At 37.0% G+C, this 13,520-nt stretch overlaps 3 protein-coding genes across 11 annotated transcripts in view; 2 read left to right on the top strand and 1 right to left on the bottom strand.

The window, feature by feature from the left end:
* Nucleotides 1–79: 79 nt before the first annotated feature.
* Nucleotides 80–1,494, bottom strand: LOC147872862 (protein PET117 homolog, mitochondrial). 3 transcript variants are annotated; one of them, XM_087354284.1, is made up of 3 exons: nucleotides 1,380–1,494; nucleotides 951–1,079; nucleotides 80–602 (listed from the first exon to the last, which is right to left on the bottom strand). In XM_087354284.1, the coding sequence occupies exons 2-3, from the start codon at nucleotides 1,040–1,042 to the stop codon at nucleotides 449–451; spliced, it is 246 nt and encodes an 81-aa protein (XP_087210410.1). In that variant the 5' UTR covers nucleotides 1,043–1,079; nucleotides 1,380–1,494; the 3' UTR covers nucleotides 80–448. The 3 variants fall into 3 exon arrangements, with proteins under 3 accessions (XP_087210410.1, XP_087210408.1, XP_087210409.1); XM_087354282.1 differs by having other exon boundaries at nucleotides 1,309–1,468; XM_087354283.1 differs by having other exon boundaries at nucleotides 1,239–1,465.
* A 20-nt stretch (nucleotides 1,495–1,514) lies between these two features.
* On the top strand, nucleotides 1,515–8,108 carry LOC110834957 (WASH complex subunit 1). 7 transcript variants are annotated; one of them, XM_022074651.2, is made up of 10 exons: nucleotides 1,523–1,555; nucleotides 2,329–2,467; nucleotides 3,234–3,496; nucleotides 3,731–3,874; nucleotides 4,022–4,167; nucleotides 4,590–4,804; nucleotides 5,239–5,534; nucleotides 6,501–6,641; nucleotides 6,906–6,977; nucleotides 7,354–8,108. In XM_022074651.2, the coding sequence occupies exons 3-10, from the start codon at nucleotides 3,263–3,265 to the stop codon at nucleotides 7,483–7,485; spliced, it is 1,380 nt and encodes a 459-aa protein (XP_021930343.1). In that variant the 5' UTR covers nucleotides 1,523–1,555; nucleotides 2,329–2,467; nucleotides 3,234–3,262; the 3' UTR covers nucleotides 7,486–8,108. The 7 variants fall into 7 exon arrangements, with proteins under 7 accessions (XP_021930349.1, XP_021930343.1, XP_021930346.1 ...); XM_022074649.2 differs by having other exon boundaries at nucleotides 1,533–1,619; XM_022074650.2 differs by lacking the exon at nucleotides 1,523–1,555 and adding an exon at nucleotides 1,562–1,828.
* A 447-nt stretch (nucleotides 8,109–8,555) lies between these two features.
* Nucleotides 8,556–13,520, top strand: part of LOC110834962 (metabotropic glutamate receptor 8) — a 45,670-nt gene continuing 40,705 nt past the window's right edge. Inside the window, exon 1 of the mRNA XM_022074677.2 lies at nucleotides 8,556–8,764. The gene's annotated coding sequence lies outside the window, so the exon portion shown is untranslated. The remainder of the gene's footprint in view (nucleotides 8,765–13,520) is intronic.

The following is a 13,520-nucleotide window of genomic DNA, read 5'->3' as shown; positions in this document are numbered from 1 at the left end:
TGGTAACAGACGTATCTGTATTCACACGATCTCAAAAACTGCTTTGGTTTTGAGGAGACTTTATTAAAAGTAAAGAATATTACAATCTTCCAACACATATTTATTTAATAATGCTGTCAGTAGCTCACATTATAGAATTTACTTTCTAATCACAAATTAAAATATACTTTCTTCCATGAATAACAGAATTATAAGCCTTAAACTCATGTTTTACAGAATTGGCCCTATATATTTTAATCTGGAAGTTGCATCTCTAAATAATTTACGTTTATTATATGGTATCAGTCAATGTATATTATGTTTGAAATTATTTACAGTACAACTGAATTTATTATACTTATGCACATTGTTTGAGTATAAATTTTGTATTTACAATGACCAGCTGCATAAACTGTTACTATATATCAGAAAAAATATGAATGGCAAAGTCTTCATACTACGTAATATATTATCCAACACTTTCAGTGGTTTTCAATTGTGCATCTTCACTTTTTTTCAGTTGTTTCGTGAGTTCTATTTGCTGCTGAAGCAAGTAGATATTCTCCGTCTTTCTTCTCTGTTGGCGCTCTACATCTCTGATTACACCATCATGGAGTCTGTTCCTGAATAAAGTGTTACATTACTTTAGGCAATATCCTTAGTGATTTATAACGAAGAAATTATGCAGCTTTGAAGTTAAAATGCCTTAAATATTGACTCTTGCAATCACTGAACCATTTGCTGTCATGCATTCAGATTATGACACAGAATGAATACAAATGATCTGAGAATTTCATAATGTGTTTTGGTGGAGTTCAATGTGTGCTCTGTTTGTAACTCTACACACATTAAACTGATAACCTGTTTCTTGCCAGATATGTTCCATGTTCACAGTTGTGCTCCTAATAACCATCATTAGGTTTAAACCACTTCTTCCACATGCTACAGAAAATTTGCTGAAGTTTATTTACCTGTCTAAGTGTTGTTTATAGTGAACATAGCTAATAGTTCCAACAGACACAGTTATTGCAGCACCTAAGGCTATTTTAGAAGTATATGACATGATTTTCTGATGCTACAAGCCTTAAACACTAAAGTTCCTGAAAACAAAAGGAGGTTATATAAAGATTCATGTATGACTTTCCCATAAATTATTCCAATCCATTTCCTTTTGTGCTTCTTTAACATTTAACAGGTGAAGATCTCTGAACATATCCATGGAAGTTATAATTCTTAAATTATACTTTCACTAAGACTGCCTGTTCATGCATTATGGATAAAAATCCCTTTAACATAAATACGTAGATTTTCTGGAAAGGCCTGTATTACCATCCATCACTCCATAAACAGTATAATAGAATCATACAGTGTTAGATTCAAACACATTTTTATATTTTAACCTGTTGACAAATTATCGCCTCGTCTACGGCTAGTCGTTTGTAGTGTACCCTTATTTTGGATGAATTAAAATTCCGATGGTACTCTTTGTGCTAAGAATCTTCGGATATACAGTACTCTTTGGCCAAAGGTTACCTGTATGGTCAATGCTATCAACATAAACAACATGCGGCAACAGGTTTTATAATTCATGTGAATTTTTTTAGTACGGTAGTGCAGTTGAGGTGTTCCAAACATTAAATGTTATTATTCACTTTTTAATTTCTTTAATGTAATCTACATGTTCTTGACGATATTAGGACATATAAAGGAGATATCAGTTTAATTTAATTGTGCCCATAGATAGTACACGCAAAACGAATTGGAGTTTGGATTACCAGTGGTCAATTATTTTTCCAGATTTTGTAGTTTTTAACAAATTTTTGCAGAATCATAAAATTCTGAGATATAGGTGTGTCTAGGACTCATACAAATTATTCTAACCTAATATTGGTCTGACAGTTGCGAAGTTGCCACGTATACAGTTCTGTGTTACTGATCTTGTCATAGTCCATTTGATTTGTTTATTGCTCCTATATCTCTTTATTTTGGTACAGAGTATTTATGTTTTTTGGTCAGAATGGTAAAGAATGCATTTATAATTGTAGCTGAGACAATCCCAGGATGGAGATTGTGGTAAATGCAGTGTATACAATGAGAGAATGTGAAACATGGGTAAACTACTACCAGACTACAGAGTGCTACAACCCAGAAGACAGCCATTTTCATACTCACTGTCATAAGAACCTCAGAAGCTACTTAATGCAGGATATGACATTCGTGAAACATTGATTTGTAGATGTCACCTAATATTGTTATGATTGTGAAGTCTAGGAGGCTGTGATGGGCTGGGCATTTGGCTGGGATGGAGCAGGCAAGATAGGCATAATTTTGGTATGATAACTATTGCAGAATGTCTAATTGGAAGGCCAAGGAATGGATGTGAAGATAATATTGGAAGGTTGATGGAAGTGGCTCAGAATCTGTCCATGGGCAAGCTTTGATATTAGCATTGTTGAATCTGAAGTGTACTGCAGACTTCCTTGAAAGTGTAAGCTGAGAAGGCATAAGCATGTTCTGCATCGGCTGAGTTCTAACATCAATAAATATCAGAAATATGCTTACCGTGCAGGGACAAGTAATTCAATACTTTTCCAAAGAGCATTAAAAGTATAAATCATGATATAAATGTATTTAAGCCAGTATTGAAAGATTATCTTTTATCTCACTGAATACATATTTAAATTGATGTAATAAGTATCATGTTTTGTACTGAATGTTTGTATCCATACTATGAAATATACCACATCCTTGACTTATACTATGAAGAGTCTATAGAATGTAAATCAATTCTAATTCTAAAAAAAACAAAAAAACATTTGGCCTGATTATTAGGTCCAGCCACAGTAATATTTATCACATGTATATGAAAGTCAAGTCTCTACAAGAATAAAATATATGTATTTGTTGACTTGCTTCATAGTTTGAAATGCCATCGTTTGGTAAACATTGAATATTCCTTGAGGTTCAACTACTGAAGAGTTAATAGCAGTTTTGTTGTAAAAGGTGCCTGTGAATAACATTAAGTACATTACATATCGTAACCATCTGGTTATGTGCCATCATTATGAACTATTGATCCTGAAGATGGAGGCAGCATGTTACTCTGCAAGACACAGCAACGTAGAAGATTTCTATGTAAACTCATATTACTGTGAAAATATCAAATCGTACATCAATAAGCAGATTTGTTCAGTGTATCTATTCTTTAAAATTTTAAGATCACTCATGTACCAATTTTATTGTATATTTTTCAGAACTGTGGGCTGTAAGAACGTGTTATTAAATGGAGCATTCATTGTATTCTGTCCCAATAATCCAGCAAGACCTACGACAAGAGGAAACTATTCTCCAGATTTCAGATGCATTGGATTATCTAGACCAAGTGGTTAAAGACATATTTGCTCGAGTTGAGTCTCGAGTAGTGGAAAGTAAAGCCAAGCTAGAGAAATTACATAAACGAGCATCTTTTGCCAAGATGAAAGTTGAAAAGCTGACTGGAAGCAGTAAAGCAACAAAAGTATGAGTAGAATGAAACAAAAATAATACAAAATTCTGAAATTTCGGAGATAGAGTCTCATCTCCAAAATGTGCAATTTTATGATTTTATTAGACGATGGAAAACACCCAGAAAACTTTTTATTTTAAAAACGTACCGTCGTCACAAACTTTTAGATCTGAGCTAGAATGAAACAGTTTGATATACATTAATTATGCTTTTACAAATAAAATTAATACTGCATTATATATACAGGTGTTCTCTAGTGCCAAATACCCAGCTTCGGACGTTCACAGCGACTATCGTTCCATTTTCAAGTCAGACGATCCTCTGCCCTTTAATAGACATCCAGTGAAAATCAAAAGTAAACATTTACCATTGGAAGGAAAAGTTTTGCAGGTGCGTAGTCTGCATTTTGTTTGTCTCTTTTCCTATGGTTTGCTGTTGATTAAGGTAGGAGTGATGTAAATTTTAAGCTGAAGTTTTAGGATGCAAAGAACTTGTTCTTCAGTGGGTTATTACAGTTTTTTTTTAAAATGATTCCAGGAAAAACTTCAGTTTTATCATGTGAAAGTAAGTAACAGACTTTTGCACAGAAATGTTGAAATAACACCGGATGAAGGACTAGGAAGTTTGCCTAGAAATTTGGATTCCATCGGCTCTCTTCTGCTGTTCAACACTTCAGAAAACCCGTGCGTATAATACGTTTTACTGCCCTGACATTACTCTTGTTTATTATAACTTTATGGATTGTGGATGGACTTACTGAGGTATCAGCTGGAGATGTTGAATCCAATATGATTATCAGTGCAGTCACAGAGGTTAAAATAATTTCTTCGTTGTAATGGGAACAAATGAAGAAAGAGACATTTCGCTGTATTTCACAGATAAAAAGTACAGCAAGGAAATTGTTTCCTTACGGTGTTCATTCTGCGTTTGACTAAACAGTTTCTGCCGGCACTGCGTATTGTTATGTCTGTTGCTCGGATAATTTAAATTTAGTAACAGATTTTGGTGTCAGTAACTGAAGGCGTTTTTAGTCAATCTAGTGTTAAGTGATGATAAAGTCTGTTCAGTAGTAAATGAAACAGATAATGTGATAATTATGTTGTAGATACAGGCAATATGTCATGTTGGATCCTTTGGGAGTGGTGACAAAGACTCGACAAGCCTTAGAGGAGGAAGAGGAGCAGCGAATGGAAGCTGCACCTATCTCCATCTCGCAGAGGGAAATGTTAGACCATCCAGCAGGAGAGAACTACTTTTATTCTCCCGGTCTGGGTGAAGTGCCACAGATTGATGTTCCTCTCGATTTACCTGACCTTCCTGGTATTTACATTTAGTTTATTTTTGTCTCTCATATTGCGGGACATACCTTACTTAAGCACTTACATCGTATTTGTAGTACAAGGCTAAGTTCAGAATCAGGTGAGGAAATTTATTCGCGTATTTACAGAACATACCAGTTTTGTTTGTTTAAAGGATTCATTACTTATGAAAATGTTGGAGGTTAAATTTAGCGCAGCCAAGTCCGAGTGATTACTCCATGTTTACTAGCTTGTAGTGTAACAGTGAATGTATGTGACAGATTTGTCCCGTATTTACTCTTGTTAAACACCCCATATGGAAGGAAATTTGCATGAAAACCATAATGAGCTCTTTTAACTATTGTCTTGTCTTGTTAAAAATTGACAGTAAATTGTTCACTGCTTTCTGAATTATATTTTTATTTTAGCTGAAACTTGATTTTAATTTTCTATCAGGAGTAGCAGATGATCTGAGGTACAGCATGGATCTGGGGCCTATGATTGCCCCGTCCGTATCGACTACGCCGGCCATTCCGGAGTTACCAAGTTTGGTACCTGAGAGCCCATCGTCTCCTCCTGCAGCTGCGGCCCCCCCTCCTCCAGCTGCTCCTGTACCTCCTGCTTTCCTCCCACCACCTCCACCTCCACCGCCTCCTCCTCCGCCTCCCCCACCTGTTACAGCTACTGCTCCACCTGTTCATACCGCTCCGGAGCCTGTTCTTTCTTCTGCGCCGCCCAAAGCACCGGTTGTTGTAAGTGCATATGTACATACAGTTGCTTAATGTGTTAACCCATATTTCCAAAAATCATATTTATAAATCAGTGTGTCTTATTAGGTAAAGACTTCATATTAGTGAAACGTACATAAGTTTATTTATTATTTATGGTCAGTCGAACATTAGGATTTTTTACCTTGTTGTACTTAGAATTTGCATACGAATGCTACTTGATATAGGCGCTCCAAATTTATATTTCTGTTCCGGCGTGCAAAATTATTTCTTCTGCATAAGGTGAAGCTTTCACAGTAGGCATCTACTCTGTTGATGGAGACAAGGTGTTGTAAATACATGTACATATTGTTTTATATCTTCATTTTTATTATAATTTTACAGTAGTTTAGCAAGTAACGCTACTAGTTCATTGAAAATCTTTTGTAGCATTTTGCTGAAGACAGAAATTTGAACTGTGTGAGTGATAAAGGCTGTGGCTTAAGTAATGACATTGCTTTATTTGTTTTTTGACCACGAAAGATAAACACTGTAAGTGCGACATTAGAGCCGGTCCACTGTAAGAAGGCTTCTCTGTTCGTCATATCATTTTGCAATGAGCTTTTCTCTCGATTATACCATTCATTCACAGTAAGATTTATGGCCATCCATTATTTAAAGAGTAATTGACCTGTACAAAGACAAGAGATTAAAATTTCAGGAGACTGATCATTCCAGCCAAGTGGTTGACCCTCCTGTTGTGTACTTGGGAGGTCCCAGGTTTAAACCTAAGACCAAAGACTGGCTATCATTACTGAAATTTTCATAGTCTTCCTCACTCCATCCAAGTAAATTACTGTTAGGATTGTACCTTAAATTAGGGCACGGCCTCTTCCTTCCATATCGTTTTCAATCCATCATTCGTTAATCATCCTGTCGTTCAGTGCTGTGTAGTCTGAGGCACTTGCAATGTCATTAAATAAATCACAAAATAAATTCATTTTACTTCAGAAGTCTGCTGGAGCAAGTACTGAAGGCAGTAGCGATGCTCGTGCGAACCTCATGGAAGCTATTCGTCAGGCTGGAGGTTCAGGAAAAGCCCAATTAAGATCTGCTAAAGATATTAAAATTGAAGCAAAAAAGAAGAAAATGGTAAGTTTTGTAAAATGTATGATGATAAATAGTTTTCTTAGGTAGTATGCAGTTCTTCTGGTGTGTTAAAATTGGCTGAAAATATTAGCACTTACAATTACTGACTCTTATCGAATCCTTACCTACTCAGGATTTAGGTCACGCTGTATAACGTTCGCAGTTGAAGCATGCGATTTATGATTCATTCAGTCAGAGGTGTGAGGTGTTTTTGTTTGTAGTTGTTTTATTACTGTGTGGATGTGTTTTATTGTTTTATTTTTGCAGGAGCAAAAAGCAAGTGGAGGTGGAGGTGATTTAATGGACGATCTTCATGCCAAGCTTTCAATGCGAAGGAAGGTATGAACAGTTTGACTGTGTATTTTACCTGAATCATGTTTGAGATCAATTTCAAATAAAATCCGCCTAAATTTCACGTACTGTGCGCAGTAAAATGCTTGACTTCTGTTTGGAAGTCTTTCACAAAATTGATTATCTCATTAAGAAATAGTTGTAAGTGTTGCTCGATTTTTCAAAAGCCAGGGAATAGGTTAACGAAGACAAATGTTAGCTGTAATGGAAACTTTAAAAATCATATAAAAATTATATGGATATACTTTATTTCTAAATAGTTTGTTGTCTCCAAACTTGATTTCAAAGTTATAAGTAACTTTTTAAACTCATTACTGCTCCGTGACACAAGCATAATTCTGACGAAGGACCGTAATGTTTGTAGGGTATATCAGGTGCAAACAAGCTAGAGTCGTCGGTGGGTGTAGCTATGGAACGAGTTTCAGCCATGATCCCACCACCAGGATGCACAGAGCCCATTTCATCGAACACCGAGGACGATGAAGACTGGGACTAAACATTAGTACAGTTGAATAAAATTATGTATTTCAGCTGATATATTAACTCTCGGAAGTGGTTTGCTTGTCACTAGTGGACTGCATGTTTGTGGAAGCAAACTTTATTCTGTGTCTAGTCTTTTTTTCCCTCACATATTTGCAAAGCTGTGCTTCTTTGAAAGCACCATTGACTTAAACAATGTAGCGCTCTCTCTGTCATTTTTCTTGTAGCAGCTGATGTGCTTGCCTCGTGTTGTTGGACGGACTGTATTTCTAGCTGTAGGTTCAAAGGAGGTGCCTTGTGTTAGATTTAGGCACAAATGAAGTTATCAAAATAAGTGAAAAGAATGTTTATTGTTGAATCAGCAAAGTTGAGATTAAATTCTCTAAACAATATCGACAGATGATTTGTTTGTTAAATATGTTTTATTTTTCCCTATCAATACTCATGACAAGATTGTTTCTTGTGTGTTGAATTTCACATATGTTTATTACGTTCACATGTTACAAATGTACCAAGTAAATGGAATAAGTGCAAAATGATTTTTCTTACTATTGCTGATTCACAAATAGTTAAATCGATTATAAAATTTTATAAAATAATTACCCTATTGAAATGAACATAAAAATATCTTGTAACTAAGTGGTATTGTTAAATGACAACCAACCAAATGAAGTGAATTAATAAAATCATTACCAAACCAAAGAACTTTTCATGACCCTGTGACATTGGACCCACTGAATATGGATTTACAGTAGGTATTTCAAAAGGGTTGTGACCTGTTTTTATACATTAACATTGTGCAACAGGAGGCCTGGGGGCTCAGTTTTTGATTTGTTGTTGGTTTATGATGGCTGTCTCAGGTTCCAGTTCTGCAGGACAAAAGAAGAGCTGACCTCAATCCTACATTGGTCTTATTAACTGCCCAATATATTATACGGGTATTGTTACTAAATTGGTTTTGTTTTGTTTTGTTGCACAAATGCTGATTTGTGCGTGCGCAAAAGACGATGCGCAGTAGAAGTGGCTCGGTCACAATTTAGTTCGCCGTGTCTCCGTCAATGGCGTTTACAGCTCGTTTCAGTGACAGTATGTGCCGGTACCCATAGTGGTTAGGTTCGTAAGCGTGGTATGTTGGTACTATCTGTGTTGCTTAGTGTGTGTCTGATCGTGGATTCGTGCAGTCGTATTTCTGGAGGCGGGAAAGGCGACTTGGTTTTGTGTATTTAATAATATTGTTGTGCATGTTCCAGATTTATTACAAGTGGAGTGGAACAAGCGACATTTAAGAATGAAAGGTAAGCAAACTGTGTCACATATTTAATTTTATACTTTACAAATATTTGTCATTCATTTTATATTTTTTGACAACCTCCCCCAAATTAATCATGAAGATTCGACTTATAAGACGTATATAACCTTAAAAAATAAGCGTGTGCCGATTATTTATAACGTGACCATACACATGGTAACTGGAGTGAACAACATAGTTGGAAAATAATATTTCAATAGTAAATAAATTACATTTAAGTAGTACATTTTAATACTTTAACTTGTCTTTGAATTTGAAACCCATATCAAAGAAATTCAAATTTTCCCAGTAATTTTATTGTATTAAATACATCTGAAATGTTATGTATTGGGCTGGCATTTTTAGTGTACAACGATGAACTCATCCCCCGGCATGTAAACTGATGTTTTTCAGGCGTAGTTAAATCTTGTCGGAAGAAACAGGACCGTCGAATGGGGAAGGCGAAGTATCAGGCGTAATATCCCGTGATTTCGAAGTGTTTGAGTTTTACGCACTGCAGTAAATATATCATTGGCAGTGTTTTGGGTTGTGACGTACCGTGATTTTTTTTAGGTCGGAGGAACTTACCGCTTCCATCCTCAGGCCTGAAAATCGAGGCAGTTCCTTCGATATGTTAGTATCTACCTCTAAATCTCACGACGTTACAACTCCAAAGACCAACATCAACACTGTAGAGCTAAATGTTTTTTGTCTGAGACTGACAACAATGGTGGAGGCTCACAAGAAGTTTTTGTTTTGCTGCTACTAGTAGGAGGCACTTAGTAAAATGAGGCCAGTTAAATCCGAGTCATTCTTAAAGACGGCCGTGTAATTCCTTTTGCTCTATGCGGAAGCTACAGTGACTAATTTTGTTTTGAAATGGCGTTGTTTGATTCTTAAGAGCGATGTTAAGGTTTCGAAAGGTGTCGTGACTATAAAAGTAAATCTGGTGCGTTTAAAAAGGAATATAAATCGTGAATCGGAGAATTATCAATGGTTAAGATGTATCACTTCTTAATTTCTTGAAGCGAAATTAAAATGCAGGTTTCAGTGACCAAATTTTTTTAGCGACAACAAAAATGGTGAGTAGATGATTTAGGATGCGTGTTCCCGATTACGCGAGCCCATTGCAATTTTCGGAATGCGTGCATCTAAGAATTTGTCCACCGTTTTCAAAATTAAAGATTGAAGTTCATCAGTCGCTGTTACATCCCACAGGTCATCCGGCAATTAACAAGACCCGGAACGCGTGAACCTTCACCTCCACGACCTCCAACCTCCGGATTTTTAACAGGAGTGTTATACACCAGCGATGAAATTAAGTCAGAAATTGAAATACAGAATAAATCCATGACTTCTTCATGGACATTCCCACAGTTTTTGTTGTAAATATTTAAATTTATTCCGTTGATAAAAGCTTTACTTTTGTTTTTTTTGAAAAGGGTTATAAATTAACGGTAAGGACCACACTGAAGACGTCTGTCTTCTGGGTTGTTGCTCAGGACGATTCGCCCTGATGATGGAGGCAAAAATCACCTTCGAAACGTCGGTAAGCTTCTACCAGACTATACGGCGCAACAACCTAGAAGACAGCCATATCTTTTACTCGCCGCCTTGAGACCCTGAAATCTCATCAATGGTCGAACTGGAAGAATATCGTGAAGTCTGGGTTAAAATGTCAGCGTGGACGTTTTTGGGTTGGTTAGAGAAATCGCGGTACTGCTGTGGGACTGGAGTAATGTTCTTCCTTTCAACAACTGAGAAGCTTGTTGGCACAAGAACACAAAACAACTGAGAATCGCCCCGCGAGTGAAGTATTGTCACAGTCCGCTATTGCTGGTTTTACGAGGCCAAGCGACCTACCATCTGGCGTGCTGTTTGGAGCAGGTGTCCTCGCTAGTAGACATCTGTTGTTTTGTGTGTAGGCTATGTGGATTCCTGGTTAACATGATACACGTCCATTTGACGCATGTTGGTAGGAGTTAGGATGGGAAACCTTATGCGCAGTGATCTTCAGGACGATAATTTTCACACCCATCTTGTGTGAGCTTCTAAAGAACCTAACCTGCATTACAGGCCTATGGCGTATTGAAATATACATTAGAGCGGGGGGGTTTATAAACGCTTGGTTTATCGTAAACTTTTATAAAATTGTCTGTGTAATTGGTTATTAACTTTCTTTCACTGATAGCATTCTGAACCATTCCATATTCTTTGTTAGATAACAGTTTATAGTTAAGCGTTTTTGAAGTTCGTTTAAATAAGGATGTCAATTTTATTTAATGAAAAATATTTTTTCTTTATATTGTCGTAAAGAATCAGCACATTTGATGTTTGAAGTATAAAATTTCGAACTCCAAGTCAGAGGTGCTCGAGCGACGGCTGGAACTTTTACACTCAATAACGCTGGTAACAAAAGAGTGCGTGTCTGTAACAGATGTATTATTTTACGGTAGGGTGGTATCACTGTTTCGTCACGTACAAGCCCAACAATTCGCCTGGAAAACAAGATTCTGGTAGAATAGTGGACACTGAACTTTGCAGCCTCGGAAGTAAATCTTTTAGGAGAGACACAGTCAGTTTCTTTTTAGTTTTTAAACCGTGGAACTGGCAACAGCAACCCCCACTTAGCACCAGTCATTTCCTCGGTGATGTCGCAGTTAGTCAAATTCTAAAAGCGTATGAAGTTGAGAAGTACAATTTTATTTTATATCCCCGATGATATACCGTCAATACCAAATTTAATCCATATTCGTCCAGAGTTTCTCCGGTTTAATCATGCGAAACACAGAGACGGGATCATTTCTTGAGAATCGTGAAAAGAACCCTTGATAATGAGATGGGTCTTACCACATGTCAGGATGTCTCCATGGCTATAAAGTGCAGTTAATTCGTCAATGACTGTCAACCCACGCTCAATCAAAACATCTGCCATGTCCCGGGCAGACATCCTCTTGGAGTCCACAGAAAATCTCCTATAACATAAGGCCGTAAATATTACTTGAATTCTTTCGACTCTGAACGAAACTATTTTTGTAATAGGCCTAATCCAATTTCGGTCGTACAAGGCACAAAGCTGAGAGACCATCGTCAGCGAAGAAAACAAATAAAAATAGTTATCTTATGACTATAAAAGCACTAGAATGCTACGAAATGTTTATACAGGCCTTCGGACCTTGATTTTGATGAGGTCACAAGTGATGATAAAACGACATCTCGCATTAGAAATAATCTTCTAAAATATTTATTAGCAAAAGAATAAATCAAAATTGATAAATACGTAGTATTAACCCTTTGAAGCCGAAGCTCGTCTACACAATATTTAAGGATTCAGTCCGTACCGCGAAGAAAACACAGCACCTCACCATTACGAAGTTCAACTGGTTAACGCTGTTTAAGGAAATAATCGCTGTTTACGCTGAGAATAATTGGAAAGCCACAAGTTCAAAATGGATGTGGATAATATGTCTGTTGCTTGTCAACGTGTGTGTTTACAGACGGTGGTGTTCGTAAATTAAGTTGAGTTTACGTGAGGCTAACACGACACGCGGAGCGCTTCTGTTTCTAAGTGACTAATCAGATTATCCTGGTAAAGTTACCAAAATGTCAGACACTTGACTGGCGTGTGACTGTAGGTCGTTGGGGGTCTTGACATAACAGCCCGGTTGTTTTCAGAACACGGGGACCTGGGGGGGGGGGGGGGAGGGTGACTGCATTGCTCATGGTAAGACACTCACGCCAAATGTATTCCGAAAGCAATTAGCTCTTGTGTGACTTCATAATTATTGTATTATTTTGTTCTGGGAAAGTACAAAAGTTACGTCTAACAGCTTCGTAAGGAATTACGTAAACATAAATTTCCATGTTTAAAGAGTCGTTATAATAACACTGATTTAGTGATGAGCTTATTTTAAAAATAAAGAAATCAGTACCTGTATTATTTAAAGGATAAATATTAATGAATAAATAGATTAATTATAAGAATAAAGCAAACTAAATATAATAGTTCTTGCAGGAGCGAGTGTAACGAGTATTATTTCCAGGCTACAGTCTAGAGCTCTGAGGTTCGATTCTCTGTCAGGCAACCATTTACCCAGTGTTAATTAGATGAACTTTGTAAGTCTTGTCAGAAAGTTGACATTGCAGGTCTTTTTAATTCGTTTTGTTACGTTACAAACTTGTTTGAATGTCCTGTTGTGCAACCTGAGGGTTTGTACCGAAAAAACGAAGGTTTCTAATTCACCGGTTTTTTCGGATAGTTATTTTTTTTGGTGACATTGGTATCACTTGTATTTAAAAAAAAATCACGTGGATGAACTCGTAGAAAGCTGCTTTCTAAAGAAGATAAAATTGCTGTTTGCTTTTGTATGAGAATGTTGTGTTGGCAGTTGGGACGGAGGTGATAGAGTCGACGTGTTATTGGTTAGGGGTGAGGTTTTCCTGGCGAATAGCACGGAAGTGCTACTTCACAAGCCGAAGGATCCTCCTGGGCTGAACTCACAGTTTGGGCGGATACCATCTGCTCGAGATTGGTTGCTCTCGATAATGCTCGAAGTTCGTTCTCTGAGAGGTGAACGTTTTCTGACTCATTGTCTTAGAAGCGTTGCCAACCGGAAAAGAGATAGGGCGAGGAGCATACACCCAGTTTTACTGCAAGACAGATTTCTGAATCCTTACGCTGTTTCTGGTTTGGGGGGTAGTTTCGAATGAGGGGTGGGGCTATTATGGTCTGCTACTGTTAGCCCAGTGTTTTCCAAAGTGTG

Source organism: Zootermopsis nevadensis, unplaced genomic scaffold (genome assembly GCF_977971745.1).
Source record: "Zootermopsis nevadensis isolate Lab colony 2312 unplaced genomic scaffold, Znev_1.0 Znev_ptg000023l, whole genome shotgun sequence".
Taxonomy (NCBI): domain Eukaryota; kingdom Metazoa; phylum Arthropoda; class Insecta; order Blattodea; family Termopsidae; genus Zootermopsis; species Zootermopsis nevadensis.
Note: the sequence above shows the minus strand (reverse complement) of the source record. Positions and strands in the feature narration are given on the sequence as shown.

Excerpts from the sequence above, each read along its gene's own strand:
- LOC147872862 (XM_087354284.1), bottom strand. The coding sequence starts at position 1,042 with ATGTCATATACTTCTAAAATAGCCTTAGGTGCTGCAATAACTGTGTCT. Across the intron at positions 603-950 it reads TATAAACAACACTTAGACAG|GAACAGACTCCATGATGGTG; the intron begins GTAAATAAACTT and ends CACTTTATTCAG.
- LOC110834957 (XM_022074657.2), top strand. The coding sequence starts at position 3,263 with ATGGAGCATTCATTGTATTCTGTCCCAATAATCCAGCAAGACCTACGA. Across the intron at positions 3,497-3,730 it reads GAAGCAGTAAAGCAACAAAA|GTGTTCTCTAGTGCCAAATA; the intron begins GTATGAGTAGAA and ends TTATATATACAG. Across the intron at positions 6,978-7,353 it reads AGCTTTCAATGCGAAGGAAG|GGTATATCAGGTGCAAACAA; the intron begins GTATGAACAGTT and ends TAATGTTTGTAG.